Here is a 19,649-nt window from a genome sequence, read left to right as displayed (position 1 = left end):
TTGTTCCTTTATAGGGTAATGGTGTAGAATATGATCTGAATGTTGGTGGGGTAAAGGCAGGGTTAATACTGTGTGAGATGTAATGGGAATACAGGCTTGATTTCTTAAATGTAGATTTACAAGACCCAAAAATCAAATTGTTTTATCTTCCCCTCCAAAACAAGAAGAAGCATTACAAGGGAATATAAACCAACTAAGGGCAAGACTAATTAGCTGTAGTTTGCTGACAACCCAGTTGCCATCTTGTAGTTTTTACAGAGACATTGGAAAATGACTAAAAGTGCTGTGAGCTTGCTCTATTTTGAGGGATATGTAGAAAAATATGTCTTGAAAATTGTAGAATGAGAACTGGCCCAATAAGACCCTTAGTGAATCGGCCCCTAGATGTTGGATCTACAATACATCATATAGGGAACCTTAAGGTATTCCAAATGCCATAAGGCTTTGTATGTCTTTTGAATATCTGTCAATATAAGTTATACAACAGGTTCCATTACACTAATCAAAATCATTTGTACACAATCGAATGTATTTGCAACTCTCTACTCGCAAAACCTCAAAGATAAAGGAAGTATATATAAAGCTTTTGTTTGGAAAAAGTTTGAAACGAGGAAGTTCATAGTATCTATGGAAATGTCAACACAAAATACTTTTGTTTGTTTAAGTGCTCCTGGGTTGGGAACAGCTAACTGAATAGTACTCATTGTTGGTATAACTAATTATAAGGAAATATATTTTATATCATCACTCTTTATTTTTTTCTTCAATTATAGAAACTAACGTAAGCGTCAAGGAACTGTTTGGCTAGTCTACTTAGTTTTATGTCTGTTGCAATATCTTTTACATTACTAGCAAGGGGTGCAGATGAGCAACTCCTCTCTGCTTTGATTTAACTTTTTTTGGGCCACTGCCGCCTGCTGATTTTTGTGTTACACTTGCAATTCCACAAGTATCAACTGTGGTGCCTAAAGTAACAGAGACTAAGGGCAGACTTTACACCCTGACCAGTTCCTTTCTATGCTCTTTCTGTTGGAATTGCCTTTCTGTAAATGTGCTTTGGACAGGACTGTACAATGCACATTAAGCCTGTTGTCTAACTGGACTTGCCCCCTGGGCTTATTGCTGCCAGCTCTCTCTTACGCATGGCCTTGTATGTTCAGGGCAGTTTTATGGCTATCCCATGCATGTTTTTAATCCTCAATTGTATTAGGCTATTGCACTTACTTGCCACCCTTTGAATCAATTTGCAGAGAAAGAGACATATTTCAGCACCTCACTTTCTCTGGGAATCTGTCTGCAATATTGGGGCTTCTTAGGGTACTTCTGCAGAGTCACAGGGACAGCCTCTCCCCTGTCCGCCCTTTTGTGAATATGTGAAGACCTTAAGAGAGAATGAGAGAGAGTGTGAGGGAGCATGAGAGAGAGTAAGCAAATACTGTTTTAGCTTTCTAGATTTATTTTTTTATATTACATTTTCTTTAAATAAACATCAAACTTTGGGGTGAGGCCTATAATCAGGTCCGATCTACATGCAGGACAATACAATACTTTAAAGGGATAGTCAGGGAGTATGTATGTATGTTAGAATGAGAATAGATGTATATGTGTGCGTTAACATATGTTTGTAAGCATTTGTGTGAGCATGAATGTTTAAGTGTTTATGTGTTGGCATGGATGTATATATGCAAGTGTTTGTGTAATAGCATGAATGTGTATGTGAGTTTGTCTGTTAGCAGGGATGTGCATGTGTCAGTGTTTGTGTGTTAACATGGATGTGTAAGTGTTGTGAGAGGGAGTGTGTTTTTACCATGAGTGTGTAAATGTGTGAGCATAAATGTGTATGTGTATATGGTGTGAGAGGGAGTATGTTTTAGCATAGTTGTGAAAGTGTATATTTGCGTAAGTATGTGTAAGCATGTGTATGTGTGTTAGCATTAGTTTATGTACATATGTGTGGCAGTGCAAATGTTGAGCGGGTAAGGCGCCCCCATGGGGCCACTTTGCTGTACTTGCCCCCCCCCCCGGACCAGAAGTTGCCACCCCTCCCTAGGAAGTTGCCAGATACTGTATGTTCAAAACATACTAGCCCTGGTCACATGTTTATGTGACTTTACCAAACCACCTTACAACACTTTATTAAGAAAGTGTGATTAGAGGTGTGGCTACAAGTAGGATTTACCAAGACTTATGGGAATTTCTGCCCTGTTGAAAGCCATTTATATAATTGGGTAAGAAATTTAGGAGAAGAATAACGTATATTTGTGACACAATTTAATTTATGAACAAATTTTTGCTGTTTCAATTCACATTATTGCGACTTTTAGGGCTATAGAACACTGAGGTGGGCTTGTACCCAGTAAACAGAAGAAAAGAGATCTGGGTCCCAAAGGGAGGCTTCCATCATAAGGAAGGACACTTGGGGGCTATGCTTTGTAACTAGCTGATAATGCACGTATGGGTACCGAGCAGTAACACTGACAGAGCTGACTGTAATAAATAGAAGATAAAAAAAATAAGAAGGCTTTCATATGTTGTTTACAAATCACATTTGTCCAATAGGGGGGTTATTCATGTTTAATAGAACCACACGGTAGAATACTAAAAGAAAAACAGTTAAACCAAATCAGTTTTGATATTTTTCTAAATCGCTTGATCTTTCTTTTAGTATGTTAATTACCAATTGATAATTATTCAGATGCTGGTGCTGCAGCCACAGGAAGTGCACAATTGGCATTTCTAAATATGTAATCAAATGAATAATCAATGTGGTTGAGGCTTCCTTCCTGTTAGTAGCACTACTTCCTCTGTAACTGGATGAAAAGACGAGAAATAAAGCAGAACAGCTAGCTATGACACACGTCTGACAGGCAGCAGTACACGCAAAAAGTAGTCTTTAAATCCTAAACAAATGATTCTGCAGCAGCCTTACCTTCCCTGGATAAACAGGTAATCATTCTTACAGCATTTTTATAGATCTGCATATGGCTTATGCACAATCCTGATTGTTCTTAAAGAAGATTTCAGTTGGCAGGAACCCTGCATCAGGATACAAATATATGTATAGAGATAGATATTTACTTTCATTCTGTAAATCCTTACATATGAATGGACATATTCAGTCCAAACGTGCTCATAAATGTTTCATTATTTTATATGAATTTGTATACGTTTTCATTTCAGTCGCAACATACAATAGAGCTATATGTTAAATGACAGATGAAGCCTAGTATTTTACTTGCTAGGTTCATTTTCACCAATTTTTCCCCCCTAAAATTTTGTCAAATGGCAATATGAAAAATATATTGTGGATGTAACTTAATTGGTTCAATTTGCACATTTTGCTTGCTGACACATTTGTTGGAGAGACATGTATGTGTTAATTACCTTCTCAATGGATAGCAGATACACATTAGATGAAATAACATAGTTGTTCACAGCCACTGGTAGTATATGTAAAAAGTGAAATGTGTATATACCAAGAAATAAACTAGAAGTATAAACTGCAATATTCTATAAGATTCATATTCCTATAGTTAGTTTAGAGGCTCCTATAAGTAGGATATTTATGACCTTTTATTTTATGTAATTAGCCATTTAGCAGATTCTTTATAGTCCTGAAAATTTATTGTTTTGCTTTTCTGTGGTTTTTAATTTAAAATCTGAACTTTTCTAACGTAATATTCTTATTAGATGTGCATTTTTATAGATATTTTTTATACTATTTTTACACCATATATATATATATATATATATATATATATATATATTCTGTATCAACAGTGTGTATATAAATAAATATATATATATATATATATATATATATATATATATAGTATATATATAGTATTATGTGCTAATCTTTTGCTTTTCATTTCATAATGTCCTATTATTGCATTTCAGAAGAGCTACACATATAGTGCTAATGAATCACATTATATTTCTTAGCTGGATAATTTTTGTGTTTTCATTGATATTCAAAATGAGGAAAACATAAGTGAAAAAAAGTGCAGGTCAGAAAACACTAATATCTTAAATGTAAGAGAAAGGGAGGCTGCAATTAAATCCGTGGAAGTAATTTTTTTACAACAAAAGAAGCCAAGTTGCTAAAAATGTCTTTTAGTTGCATGTTGACCAAGACAAACTTTCATTCCAAGGGGGATGCAGAGTTCATTGCATTACTTCAGTGTGGATGTGGATTCCTACCATCATCTTGGATGCAACTGTTTGACAAACGTCTTGTTTAATCTTAAAAAAAACAAACTAATTTCGACAGTTGTTTTAGAATGTGTTTAGTTACACACATGCTCAGAAAAAATAACAGTATTTCAGTGCAAATTTGTCAAGGAAGGTGAGAATGACACAAAAACATGTGGCCACACCCGGTAACAGAAAAACACAAGCTGCCCAATTGTCACAAGTGTTGCTCCTTTACATCGCAATATAGAAAGCCAGATTATGACAGCAGGTAGGCACCAGCTGGTACATTTATTTAAAAAGCTAATTTTCAGTACTTTTTCCGCATATGTTATGCTTTCTTGTGTTTGTTAACTGTTAGCTAGCTTGGGTTTTAAATTGCTACTTTGCACCCTCTCTGTGAAACAGGGGCTTGAATGCATTGCATCTTAGCTACCTGCTGACTTTAAAGCAGTTCGTCTTCATCATGTGGCTTTTTAGAGGGAAGTTCCTATTTAAGAATAAATGTATACAAAAACTGTCTGCACTTCTCACCCTAAAAAAGTTGGCAACAAATATATAAACATATTATAAATGAGAGGGTTTTTTTCTATGAATTGGCCAAAGCATAATTAAGCTCACCCGCCACATCAAGGCACACTCTCAATAGGGTTAGAACCTACTCTCACCTCCTACATAGTGGGCACACAAAGCAGTTTATATGGCTACCAAAACCTTATTAATGTGTTGGGGTAGGTGCAATTAAACCTCATCCCAATTAATCCCTGGACAGCAAGCTGCAACCAGACTGATGAGGAGCCAACAACCTCAAATATGTGCAAACAGGGAAAAGAAAAAGTGTCGGTGCGCTAAGCTAGTCTCCGGCTCAAATAATACAAAAGTATAATACGAATAAATGTATGCCTTACACATTGACGTGCTATCTATGTGATAATTGGTAGGCAGTAGCTGGAGATAAATGATTATCTTACCTAAATAATTAATTCAATAGAGCTCAGATGCAGCCTGTTATTTCAAGAACTGGTCACAAGTCTAAAGGAGGTCTCGTTAGTACTCCCTTCTACAGTATATACTGTTAATGGTTTTACTTTATCAAGAGGGTGGTAGGTAAATTGAATAGCCTCTTATCAAAACTGGTAGAGGCTAATATAGTAAGGGAATTTAAAAATGCATAAAATGCATGGCATAGACATATGTCTATACAGAATCCAAGACAAGACCAAGAACTAATTAAGGTTTGAATCTTCGCAACAGGACAACTAGAAGGCCCAAGTGGTTCTTATATGCTTCCAGATTCTATATTTGTGTTTCCTCTTATCTTCCCATCTTCCATTGGGTTCTTGTGTCATATGACTGGTAGGTTATACATTTTACTATGTAAAAAAAGATTACTCAAAATTAGAACCGTCCTTTTTATGTTGTTTTCATTCTTAGATTGCATCTGGCATGGAGCTGGAGAATTATGACCAGCCTGTTGTTCTGAGGGATGAAAACAAACGAAGGAGAAGGAAAATGAGGCCCCATTCTGCCGCATCTAACGTGTTTTCCATGGAGCTGGTTCCCATAGAGTTCATTCTACCTACAAGTCACAAAAATAACAAAACACAGGATACGGTGCTACTAGAAATTGCTGGCAACTGTACTGTTGAGCAGATGAAAGCACATGTTTGGATGCATGCTATTGAAAAAACCCACAACAGTGATTTTTATCACAGACATGCACCAGACCAGTTCCTACTGCAATATCAAAAAAAGGGACAGTGGTATGAAATATATGACAAACACCAGGTGATACAAACATTAGATTGTATAATGTACTGGAAGGTTTTGCAGAAAAATATAGGAAAGATTTATGTTGTCCAAAAAGAGAGAACTTCAGAAGAAAACTTGGAATATCAGAAACAATTAAATTATCTCATTGGATATGATGTCACAGATGTAAGCAATGTCCATGATGATGAACTTGAATTTACCCGACGTCGCTTGGTCACACCAAGGATGATTGAGCTGGCGCAAAGGGATGCCAGACTGTATTCCATGGACCCTTGGGTTACTTCTAAAACTCTTCCTGAATATCTATGTAATAAAATTTCCTCCAATAGCATTTTCATCATCATACACAAAGGAATGACAAGTCACACAATCAGAGTATCTATTGATGATACTCCAGATGAAATATTACAGAATTTCTTTACAAAGATGGCCAAAAAAAAGTCATTACTAAATATTCCAGAAGAACACAGTGAATTGGATTTTGTTCTCCGAGTTTGTGGAAGGGATGAATATATAATCGGTAATTCACCTATTAAAGATTTTCACTGGATACGTCAGTGCATTAAAAACGGGGATGAGATACACCTTGTTTTGGACACTCCACCAGATCCCTTAGAAGATAAAGTTCACAAAGAAGAGTGGCCATTAGTTGATGACTGCACTGGAGTCACGGGTTACCATGAACAACTTACCATTGAAGGGAAAGATCATGAGAGAATTTTCACCATATCTCTGTGGGACTGTAATAGAAAATTTAGGGTAAAGATCATTGGGATTGATATCCCTGTTTTGCCAAGAAATACGGAGCTTACGGTTTTTGTGGAAGCCAACATTCAACATAGTCAGCAGATACTTGCACAACGAAGAACTACATGCAAGCCTTTCACTGAAGAGGTTCTTTGGAATACATGGCTTGAATTTGATATGAAAATTAAAGACTTACCTAAAGGGGCTCTTCTAAACCTCCAGATATTTTGCGGTAAAGCTCTTACTGTTTCAAATAAAGCAAATGTACAGTCTCCAGACTCTGGCAGTACAGACTCAAAATGTAAAAATCAACTGCTTTACTATGTAAATCTGTTGTTAATTGACCATAGATTCTTACTAAGACAAGGAGAGTATGTTCTTCACATGTGGAAAATACCGGGTAAAGGAGAAGAGCAAGGAAGCATCAATGCTGACAAACTTACATCTGCAACAAATCCTGACAAGGACACATCTATGGCAATTTCTATTTATTTGGACAAATATTGTCACCCAGTTGCATTGCCAAAGCACAAATCAGTGTCTGATTCAGAACTAAATAGGGCAAGAACTGAAATGCCTAATCAGTTACGTAAGCAACTAGAGGAGATCATAGCGACAGACCCATTGCATCCACTTACACCAGAAGACCAAGAGCTGTTGTGGCATTTTAGATATGAAATCATGAAACATCCTGAGGCATACCCAAAGTTACTAAGTTCTGTCAAGTGGGGGCAACAGGAAATGGTAGCCAAAACATACCAGTTATTAAGCAAACGAGAAGCATGGGATGATTGTTCTCTTGATGTTGGGCTAACAATTCAGCTTCTGGATTGCAACTTTTCAGATGAAAATGTCAGAGCAATGGCTGTTCAGAAACTGGAAAGTCTACAAGATGATGATGTCCTCCATTATCTTTTACAGCTTGTACAGGTAGAACACACTTTACATAACTGTGTAGTTCCTCATTGTTGCCATTTACATGAAGTTGCTAAAGATGGATTTGTGTTGTGTTCAATATGCTTTTCTTACTTCCCTTTTTATGTTTGCTCTTCTGTTCCCAAACAATACCCACTTTGTGCTCCCATGAAATGTGTATTCTAACTAGTACTTCTAGAAAGGAGTGTTACATTTGAGAATGAGATCTTTTGTTCCATAAAGCGACACCCATGTGGTTCTAGAATTGTCTTATAAAGCTATTGTACAAAGTTCTTAACTTTAGAATGTGAGCACCTTAGAGCACTGAAGATGGGAATGTTTCTTTTACTGGAATCATTATCCAAACTTACTACACAGTTCTTGCTGCTTTGGTACCCTTTTTGATGAAGGATAGAGGGGAGAGATCTGCAGAAATTGTGAATTGTGAAACTCAATCACTGCATCCGTTTGTCTATTTTAAACCAAATTTGACCATATATACTGTGCTCCTTAATGTCTGTACAATTAAATCCATAGTTTGTGCTAGAGCCATGCACATGAATTATTTTTATTGATGGCAGAAGATTAGAAGTGAACTTGGGAAGTAAGGACAAAGTTCTAGTGAAGTGAAATGTTTCTGTTTTTGTTTCAAATTGCCTAACACAGTAACAGATATACTTTTAAACTAAACATTTGTGTAAGTCACGGAGTTCAAATCATATTTTCTTATTTTTAGGCTGTAAAGTTTGAACCCTATCATGACAGTGCTTTATCCAGATTCCTGCTGAAACGTGCATTAAGAGTAAGAAACTAAATATTGAAAAATAAATACTTAATAGCTGAAGCAAACTGTGACCAGATGAATGGTTCTTGAACTTAAATGTTTTATATAGATATCCTTCTGGTTCTTGCATTATTTGATTTAATGGCAAACTGTAATTTCATGCAAATAGAAATGACATATTGTTAATTCTGGAAATAAACTTAAATTCAGCCTGGGTTAAGTGGCCACCTTATACACTTACTTGAGAACGTCCCAGGGTTGGGTGGCACTAGCTCCAATTACACTTTAGTAGACAGGAAGAAAGCACAGAACGGTTGTGACTGAATGTTACTCCCTTACCTGAAGATTGAAGCTACTTACTAGAGTCCTGGGGAAGCAGCACTTCACCCAGTGACTCCAGGTCAAACCAAACAAGTTCCCAGGTATGCTTATGTAAGCAAGTCAACAAGGACTGAAACAAGTAGAGCATGTGGGGAAACAGTTGGATCTCTATCTTTTAAAGGACTATACATCTGTAAACTAGCACAAGTGTCTTATAGCAGATATGGGAGACTTGGGCATCCTTTATTAAACTAGAGGTTGGGCACAGCAACATGTTTCAGAAGAAGAAGCCATGGTTAAGCTTAGCAGTATGAGCCAGGATAAAGGCAAGCCTAGACAGTTAAAACTGTGTTAAAATGATTATGCAAGTGTGAGTGTGGCTACAGTTAATGCCATCGTAAGAAAAATGGGAATTCAGCTCATTACTGACATGAGGTACGATTAGCTTTGTGCCATTCTTATTCTTTGTCCAAACAATTAATCAGATATGAAGATATGGCATTATAACACGTGATTTATTAATTTCTCATGGTTTCTTAAATACAAAATTTATGGCACTAATCAGGATGTCATTTCAACATCTTTGCAGAGTAAACGGATAGGTCATTTCTTGTTTTGGTTTCTGAGAAGTGAGATTGCTCAGTCAATGCATTATCAGCAACGGTTTGCTGTCATCCTGGAAGCCTATCTGAGGGGCTGTGGCACTTCAATGCTGAATGATTTCATGAAACAGGTTCAAGTGACAGAGGTTCTGCATAAAGTCACTATGGAAATTAAATCAGTTTCTGCTGAGAAATATGATGTAACGTCACACGGTATGCCTACTTTTTTAAGATTTGAATTTGAATAAATTGAATGATATTTATACTAGAGTTCATAATTACCATGATATATATATATATATATATATATATATATATATATATATATATATATGTATGAATTGTATATAGTAGTAATATTGCTGGGTTGACCATTTAAATACATTTCTCGTGTTACAAACAAGTTTATATAAAGTGCTGCCCCCCCAGCATGTTAGATCTATAACTGTAGTAATTGATTCCCTTTATACATTTATATACTCCTGCTCAGCAACACATGAAATATTGTATTCATATCCTGGAAAAAATGGCTGATGTGGTCATCCTAAATATAAGCAGCTAAATTGTAGATGAATCAATTGAGAATAAAAATCTCAGCTTCTTATATGAACTAAGCATAATACAGAGTCAAAGGGCCCTTCTTGCCATTGTTTGCCTTGCATAAAGCCCAACTGACCTAAAACTCTATTTTGTCTGCCACTAGCTGGAACGTTTTGTCTGCCCGGCTTGTGTGGTTTATATATGTGATCCGATTTCAAAGTCTGGTATTTTATAATATTGCATGTTAGAGTCTACTCTGCATGAGTTCCAGTGCTTCATACAATATGCAAATAGGAGCATGTATTTATTTAGAAAAAAAGATGTCTGTCTCATTCAACTCCTCTCCAGACTGTCTCTACTGAAAACAGGAAGCATTACTATATACACTTCTTGAGCATGTTCAGTAGCACACCCATTGGAGTCACTAAAGCAGGGGGCAACAAATTTGGTTTGAATCCCTTCTCTCTTCTAAGGTGATGCTCCGCCATAAAATGTTCCCTTTATAATAAAGATCTCACACAAATATGTAAAAAATAGAAATAAGTTAAAAGTAAATCAATTTGATAAAGTATTTCTATATAAATTAGTGAAAACATGAATCCATTTAATAAACTAATAAATCAATAAATTGTTATTACTAAATCAAGTTACTAATAAATTGCAAAATATGAATTCCTAAATGAATTGTAGCTAACACCATACGGTAACAGAGAAGAATGCACACACATGCTAACACCATACACTAATACACATACATACCTAACACTATATGCTGACATACACTCACACAGTAACATACACAACACCATAGACTCATTCCATGGAAAATGGACTCCAGAATGCATTTACCATGCAAATAGAACTGGACTGCTCCTTTAAAGGAACAATAAATAGGCACTTGCTATGCCTTTGAAGACCAGCCTTTTTAAAACATTGACTGCAAGTACATTTACCTAATTTTGCCTAATCCATGTTATTTAGCAGGATTGTCTTTAATTATTTAGTGGAATGTTTATGTACTTGGTTTTCTATACCGTTATTAAATGCACTAAACTGCAGGTTTTATTAGAAAAGCAATTTTGTTTCTGATAAAATTTCATTAATGTAAAAATCTACTGCACGTTATCGTTCTCAGTTGTCTCACAGCTCCGACAAAAACTTGAAAAATTACAAGGCTCAATGTTTCCAGAAAGCTTTAGAGTTCCATATGATCCTGGACTAAGAGCTGGATTACTGGTGGTAAGTGGCATATTGATTTCATGACATTAGTTATCTGTAACAGAGAGAGAGAGAGAAGACACAGTTATGCTTGCACAAGCATTGAGTTGTGCTTTTCTTCTAGTGCTGGGGTTGTAGACGGAACCATGTTGGCCTAATGGGCCATCAAACTAAAACATGCAGCAACAAGTGGCTCTTCAAAGCGTTTCACGTAGAAACACTCTGCAGGGGAAGGGGAGGCTGGACAGTTTAATAAACTTTAGTTAAGTAGCTGGATTCAGCAATGAACACAAGCAAATGTAGCAGTGTAGACACTAGCAAATGGGAGATGCTTAGTAGCAATCAGTGTCTTATAGAAATAGTCTACAGGTTACAGAGAGCATGTGGGCTTCATTTTGCTAAATTAAACATTGAGGTCTGACTGCTTCTATAATTCCCGATATGTGATTAAAGCCCATATTTCTAAATTACAGGTAGAAAAGTGCAAGGTGATGGCCTCAAAAAAGAAGCCATTGTGGCTGGAATTTAAATGTGCAGATACAACCGCATTATCCAATGAAACTATTGGAATCATTTTTAAACACGGAGATGATCTTCGCCAGGATATGCTCATTTTACAGGTATATATACATTGTATGTCACAAGTGAATTTTGCATGATAAATTAATTTTATCACTGGCATCACTTTTTTCTGTTTGTAGATTCTTCGCATTATGGGATCTATATGGGAAGAAGATTCCTTAGACCTATGTTTGTTGCCCTATGGCTGCATTTCTACGGGAAACAAAATAGGTACCAACAGCTCTTGTTTAGCTATTGATTTTCTGTGTTTATTTAGCTGAGCCATTTCAGGAACTGAGAACGTTTTGTTTATAACACCATGGGCTTGGGGACAGCATTGTAAGTATAGGTCATCAACAAAAAAGCAATGACAATTGATATGGTAAGCATTCATTATGTACTGCAGAATTTTATATAGTAAATGTGGCGCTGCTAAAAGTATTTTTATATTTTCGTTGAGATATCAACGTACCAAATCATTTCTCTCTAAACCGTAGGAATGATTCAAATAGTAAAAGATGCTACAACCATTGCCCAAATACAACAAAGCACAGTTGGGAACACAGGGGCATTTAAAGATGAAGTCCTGAGTCAGTGGTTAAAAGAAAAATGTCCACTGGAGGACAAGGTATGTTATTTTTATCTAGCTATGCAGAGCACCTCTCAAGTTTGATTACATGGTTTGTAGTGCATTGGTGAATAATGGCCAATGTGTTTTGGGGTGACTATGCATGTCTTGCTTTTTATTCCTTTCACCAGAGAAGGTGACTCCATGAATCTATATGTTTACTGGCTAGTGTTCTTTATAGATGATATTGTACTTTGACATTGTCTTCCGCTCATTTAACAAAGCTATATATCAATGTACTTGATTTGGACAATATGAAATTATTTAGAGAGCAGTAGATTAATTTATCATTCATCTTGAACTAATATACCACCTCTTTTTTTATGTTGTCCCATAGTTCATTACAGCAGTTGAAAAATTTGTATATTCATGTGCTGGCTACTGTGTAGCAACTTTTGTGCTTGGAATTGGGGACCGACATAACGACAATATAATGATAACTGAAACGGGTAAGCCATTCTAATAGTACAGAATCAAATTCAGAGTAAGAGGCTAATACCATATAGACAATGATCTTTTGAAATTATAATTTATATAATATATATTATATAATATACCATATTTGCTCGATTATAAGGCGACCCCCAAATCTGAATATTAATTTAGGAAAAAAAGAAAAAGCCTGAATATAAGACGACCCTATAGGAAAAAAGTTTTACCAGTAAATGTTAATTCATCTAAACTATTTTTTTTTTTATAAAAGCTATGATTGAGAAAAATATTTTGGTTTTATTTCCTTCTATTTTGCAACCTGCCCCCCAGTTATGCATATCTGCCCCAGAAATGCCTTATACCCCCTATATGCCACTGTGCCCCATGATATGCCTTTTAACCCTCTAAATGCCACTGTGCCCCATGATATGCCTTTTAACCCTATATGCCACTTTGCCCCATGATATGCCTTTTGACCCCCTATGTGCCACTCTGCCTCCAGAAATGCCTTATACCCCTATATGCCACTCTGGCATTTAGAGGGTTAAAAGGCATATTATGGGGAAGAGTGGCATATAGGGAGGTTTAAGGCATTCAGGAGGGAGAGTGGCGTATAGAGGGTTAAAAAGGCATTTCTGGAGGCAGAGTGGCATTAAGGGGGTTAAAAGGCATTTCACAGAGCACTCTGCCTCCAGAAATGCCTTATGCCCCCCATTTAACACTCCCCCCCCCCCCCCCAACTTACCGGTGCTTCTGACTTCCCTGTCATGTAGCCGGGGCAGCGTGTAGATCCCACGCACTTACGCTGCAGCCGGAAGGAGGCGTGGCTGGCAGCGGGGGTTGTCTGCGTCCATCGCGCAGACCTTCCCCGACTGTCAGAGATCAGAGTTCCCCCCACTGGTGCGGCACGTAGACATCTACACGCGAATCGCGTAGACATCTACACGCTGCCCCAGCTACACACCGGGGACTCAGAAGTACCGGTAAGTAGGGCGGGGGAGACAGGAGGATCCAGGTCCCCTGCAGCTGTGGGGGATCTGGATCTTAGTCGTCTCATAGTCAGACCTATTTGAGGTCTGATTATAAGATGACCCTGATTATAAGACGAGGGGTATTTTTCAGAGCATTTGCTCTGAAAAAAAACTCGTCTTATAATCGAGCAAATACGGTATATAATTATATTTTTCTTAATATTCATTTCATTGTTTCAATCATGTCCTAAACTGAGAATTTGCAGAAAAGGTCTTTTTTTAGGATATATTTTTATTAATGACAGGCACGTGTTTTCCAACTAAAGATTTCTTTAATATTTAATCTGTGATAAAATATTTAGCAACTCCTGATGGGTTGTGACATACTAAGCAGAGCAAGAATATAAGTCATCCAACCAAGGGATGTCTCGCAATTATATATACTGAATATATACATTTTTTTTATTTTAAATTAAGCTCTTAAATGTGTGCTGATTTATATAAAATCAACTATATTATTTTCTGTACTTTACTAGCCTGTTTGAATGATCCAATGCACTGCTGAATTCTCCCTTGAGAGTATTCCCACTACTGCTTTTAAAATACTGATGTTTTTGTTTGCATGGAAACGTTAATTCTAGAGGGTTAATCATGTGGACATGTTTCCTCTCTCCCTGCTGGGTCTGAAACTCTGCAATCCCCTTAATTCAGAGGGCTTTGTGTGTACCTACATTTTTTACAGGAAAGGAACCCAAACTCAGTAGTCGAAAGTAGTGGAGTGGTGATCTGTACTTAAATCATTCAATAATCATTGGAAGTTGATCTATTTATAGATGTCTCCACTTTCTGTTTTCCGATTTTTCTATTTCTGGCGTAAATTAACAGCGTAGATAAACATTCAATATTGTCCCTTCTGTCATATTTTAGGTAATCTCTTCCACATAGATTTTGGCCACATTCTCGGCAACTATAAAAGCTTCCTCGGAATTAACAAGGAGCGGGTTCCATTTGTGTTGACCCCAGATTTCCTGCATGTGATGGGAACCTCAGGAAAGAAGACAAGTCTGTATTTCCATAAATTCCAGGTATACAATCCACCTTCTGATTGAATGAGAAGCTTTAGCTGCTGGCTATAACAATGAATACGAAATGTGCTTCATACTGCTATGCTTCTGTTCTGCTCTTTGCAGGTTTTCAGAGTCCAGAGAACTAGGGTCCATAGGGTATTCATAGTCCATAAAACTAGAGTCCATAAGGTTTCCCTGCCATTGAATGCCTTTTAAGAGTTGTGGTACGCACACCACCTTATCATAAAGCAAACCATTAGGGTTCTTGCAGTGTTAGTGTGTTTGTGGCTAAAGTACAGTCCTTAAGCATAATCCTCAACTGGACTGTACTGCTCTAAGCAGCGTTGCTATACACACATGAATACTTATTAACTTAGTTAGTAAGTAGTTCAATATGCATTTATGACTTTGAAAAAGAAAACAACTTACCTGCCGAAAGTGCAGAACTGCAGCATAAAACCACCTCTGCAATTCACTGTCAGGAATGCACTTCCATTGACGTCTAGCCACTTGATTTTCATTAGTTTACATGTTTAGTAATATTAACCTCTGGCACAATGAGACCATATTGAATGTGTATTTAAAATTGTGTTTCTTATCGGTTTGCCCTACACTGCTGCATTTAGAGAAAGCAGGTAAAAAAAGAAAAGGGAAATTAAAATTGAAAACTGAGATTTTAGTATTCCCCTTTTTAGCTAGCTCATAGAAAGATTTATATTAAATCATTGGCACTGAAGAAATTCACAAATGAAAACAAAAAATACTGCATTTCCCCATGTATAAGACACACCTTTTTTTAGAAAAATTTGGGGTCTAAAAACTGGGTGCATCTTATACAGTGGTGATAGATTTTTTCTTTTTTTGATGTGCATGTACTGGCTACCTAAGCATGATAGGAGTGTGATTGCATCAATTGCTAGCAGCTAACATCCATCACACTCATATCATGCCTAGGTAGCCAGTTCAATAACTTTATGTAATATATATTTTTTCAAATTTCAGGCCCCAAAATTAAGATGCGTTTTATACATGGGAGCATCTTTTACATGGGGAAATATGGTACATCTGTCCTGCTACAAAAAAGGGCTATAGCTCCGATTGCATTTACTTATGCATGTGTACTGTACTACTCTATATGTGTAATTTTTACCTGCATCTTAAATTCAAGCACTATCTTTGTTTCAGTGCATGCTACATAGGATATATATGACTTTTGGCTACTTAAGATGTAGATATATGCACAGTGAACTAAGCAGATTCATGATTAAGGTCATAATAATTCAAACAATACTGTTTTAGCCCAAAAGGCTGGGAGCCTGAAACTGATTCTAAGGCACTTGCCTGCAGTGTATAATACATAAAATACACAATAAAAACAATCCACATATGCTGTGTTGCTTTAGTCAAGTAGTGTTTTTTTTTCCGACAGACAGAACATAAGAGCCAATGTTAGAGCCACGCCACGTAACATTTGTTTTATTTAATACTTTTACTTCGCTTCTGGTGCTAGATTTATATACTTCTCCTGATGGTTATTGATTAAACAGGTAGGTTAGATTCATTTTTGTTTAGGGTTAATGCTTCCACACAAGGAGGAAATGTCACAAGACATCTGTTTTCTTGTTTACAACTTGCTATTTATAGTGTTGATCTTGTTCCGTGTTGGTGTTTATGGATGTCGCTAGAGTGTGCTGTTTACCCAAATATTTATGCATGTTATCACGCATCCGAATGCTCTATAATCTAGCATGCCTTGGTGATCTCAAACACTTAATAATGTTTAGTAATGCCCCTATTTAGACTGTTTATTATTATTTTTTAAATATTTAGCGTGATTAAAAGCACCAGAATTTCTGATCCCTCATCTCTTTCTCTTTAGTTTATGTGAGTAGGAATCCATCTCTGGTGTTTTAGCAAATCGTAGTAGTGGCCCCACCGAGTGTACTTGTTATTTTAGTGAAATCATCGAAATGTAAGCCATTTATTAATCTCTCACTGTTAGCATATTACAACATTTTATGTATAACAGTTATCACATATTATACATACACACACCCTTTTAAGCAGCCATGAATCCTTTGTTCCTACCGAATCCATCACACAAACTCATAGACTTGTACATTTGTTCCATAAATGGGTTATACATCAATTCTGATTTACATCTTGTGGGTAACTAATTACATGTAGATAATTAAGTTTTAATAAATGGTCTACACCTGTAGGGACTTGCTAATTCAGGGGTGTCCAAGTTTTTTCTGCAGTGGGCCACTTCATCAGAATTCTATACGTGCAAGGGCCGCACTCATTTTTCACTGTGAGAAAATATAGCCTTTAATAAAATATGCAGATTAAAATAAAGTAAATGACACAAAACCTGGTTGGCTGGGCATGATAGGAGTGTGATTGCTGTCAACAATCATATAGAAATTAATGGTTATTGTATTTTTTTGTCCAATTTTAGTGCATTAACCACACTTTTGTTAAAAGTAACACCACAATTGGACAAAAAAAAATCAACAATATGACTTGGCATGATAGGAGTGTGATTGCTAACAGCAAACACACTCTTTTTATACCAGGCATGGAACCTAGGCATGATGGAACCTAGGCATGATGGGACTGTGACTGCTGTTAGCAGATTGCTGTTAGCTGTTAGCAATCACACTCCTATCATCCCAAATCAGCCAGTACATGGTGGCTGTAAGTGCAGACCCTTATACTGCTGGCAGCATCAATACACAAGGGGGGCAGCTAGCCAGGTTTCAGCATGTACTGGCTGACCTGGCATGATAGGAGTGTGATTGCTAACAGCAAACACACTCTTTTTATACCCAGGGAACCAGTAAATGCTGGAACCTAGGCATGATGGGACTGTGACTGCTGTTAGCAGATTCCTGTTAGCTGTTAGCAATCACACTCCTATCATCCCAAGTCAGCCAGTACATGCTGGTACAGGGTGGCTGTAAGTGATGTGCAGACCCCATACTGCTGGAAGCATCAATACACAAGGGGGCAGCTAGCCAGATTTCAGCATGTACTGGCTGACTTGGCATGATAGGAGTGTGATTGCAAACAGCAATCACAGTCCCATCATGCCTAGATTCCAGCACTTACACATCCATGCTATCACACACACACAAATTCATTCATTCACAGATTCATTCCCTCAATCAGGCATACTCATTCAAACACCCACCCCCTTACCTGCACCACAGCTCTCGATGCCGCTCACAGACTTCAGCAGGGGGCGTGGCCTCCCGCTTCCTCTGTACAGGACAATAAGACCTCCCACAAGTAAGCAGCAGCAGGGCTCTTGTGATCCTGGCTGCCGATCTCACGCGGGCCGCACCTCAAGGTCCCGCGGGCCGCATTTGGCCCGCGGGCCGCATGTTGGACGCCCCTGTGCTAATTGCATGTCTTTGGTAGGTCCCCCCATAACATAAATAAAACATGTTCATTCCCCCTATACATGTCGCAGTTCATTACATTTATGTGTGCAGAAATTTTTTATTACTAGAACAGGGAAAATTCATGTTGCATATAATGTGTGTGTACTCACATGCCTAAACAGCTACAGGATCAGTAGATATGTTACCATTTTTAACATGCCAGATAATGTTTCAGTATTTAAATATTAGATTTTTCTAATGTGAGATTGATTGTGCTTTTATAATCTTTACAACACTTTAAGGCTTGCTTTAAATAGGAGATAGCAGGAGATTCTAAATGAGTGGCCATTGTAGCCAACAGTTCACAAAACTGAATTTTTTTTTAAAAAAAAAGAAGATCATATGATGCAGATCTCTTCTTTCCTCTGGAAGTTTAATCACATAAAACAAAATCCACACACATTTTCAAAGAAGCTTTTTTTCTTCTATGGCATCATCCTCTCAGTGCCTTAATTTGTGTGAAATAAGAATTAAATATTCCCTGCAAAATTATGTTTAAGGCAAAATTTTACTAGATTAAATAATAAAAAGTTGACAAAATCAACATTCGGCAGAAATAGTACTGATACTTTTAATGCTGTATTTAAGGGTGTTAAAGTCAACAGATTAGGTGGAACAGCACCTTTTAAAAACATAGGAAGTTTTTCCATGCATTGTTGGTTAATGGCTATTTTAGAAATTGTAACATTAAAAACTCACTTGAGCATTCACAGTACATTTGGGTGTAAATAAATTCTTACAAAGTTCCAGACATCAAGTTTCATAGAAGTGACACATATCGGAAATGAAAGAGTTGCTGTAACAATTGAATTTATGTTTTATAGGAAATTTGTGTGAAGGCATACTTGGCACTTCGACATCACTCAAATCTCATGATTATCCTATTTTCCATGATGCTGATGACAGGCATGCCTCAGCTAACAAGCAAAGAGGACATTGAATATATTCGAGACTCACTAACCGTTGGGAAAAATGAAGATAATGCCAAAAAGCACTTTCTTGATCAGATTGAGGTTTGCAGGGATAAAGGCTGGACTGTGCAGTTTAACTGGTTCTTGCACCTTGTGCTCGGTATTAAACAAGGGGTAGAAAAACATTCTGCCTAACACCAGATTATTAACACAATTGGTAATATATATGTTTAAAATCACAAAAAGTATGTGTGTATATATATATATATATATATATATAATCAACCTTTATCTTGAATTTGTTATTGTGAAATTAATGTGAGATTCAGTTATATTTTTCCCCTTTTACATCTCCCAAAGACATACCCATGGCAGATCATTCAGAATTGCCTTAATTTCCCATGTTTCCTCAGCACAACGCAGTCCTTACAGAAACGCCCTCGATTGTACCTGTAGTACCCTAGTGCTTGATGGTCATAAGCAATCTGCTAGAGAATCTTTACAACTGTGCAGTTCCTTTGTAAAGTTAGTATTAC

The 19,649-nt window shown here is 36.9% G+C and overlaps 1 protein-coding gene across 1 annotated transcript; it reads left to right on the top strand.

Moving 5' to 3' along the window:
- The first annotated feature begins 5,640 nt into the window (after positions 1 to 5,640).
- On the top strand, positions 5,641 to 19,308 carry LOC149302890 (phosphatidylinositol 4,5-bisphosphate 3-kinase catalytic subunit gamma isoform-like). The gene is made up of 10 exons (XM_089482102.1): positions 5,641 to 7,644; positions 8,366 to 8,431; positions 9,324 to 9,549; positions 11,012 to 11,115; positions 11,568 to 11,714; positions 11,796 to 11,886; positions 12,153 to 12,283; positions 12,621 to 12,732; positions 14,614 to 14,771; positions 19,027 to 19,308. Exons 1-10 carry the CDS (start codon positions 5,641 to 5,643, stop codon positions 19,306 to 19,308), a joined length of 3,321 nt encoding a protein of 1,106 aa, XP_089338228.1.
- The last annotated feature ends 341 nt before the right edge of the window (positions 19,309 to 19,649 follow it).

The sequence above is a fragment of the Sceloporus occidentalis genome, unplaced genomic scaffold (assembly GCF_023333645.1).
Source record: "Sceloporus occidentalis isolate IW3139 unplaced genomic scaffold, rSceOcc1.0.p SCAF_17, whole genome shotgun sequence".
Lineage (NCBI taxonomy): Eukaryota > Metazoa > Chordata > Lepidosauria > Squamata > Phrynosomatidae > Sceloporus > Sceloporus occidentalis.
Note: the sequence above shows the minus strand (reverse complement) of the source record. Positions and strands in the feature narration are given on the sequence as shown.

Excerpts from the sequence above, each read along its gene's own strand:
- LOC149302890 (XM_089482102.1), top strand. The coding sequence starts at position 5,641 with ATGGAGCTGGAGAATTATGACCAGCCTGTTGTTCTGAGGGATGAAAAC. Across the intron at positions 12,284-12,620 it reads AATGTCCACTGGAGGACAAG|TTCATTACAGCAGTTGAAAA; the intron begins GTATGTTATTTT and ends GTTGTCCCATAG. Across the intron at positions 12,733-14,613 it reads TATAATGATAACTGAAACGG|GTAATCTCTTCCACATAGAT; the intron begins GTAAGCCATTCT and ends GTCATATTTTAG.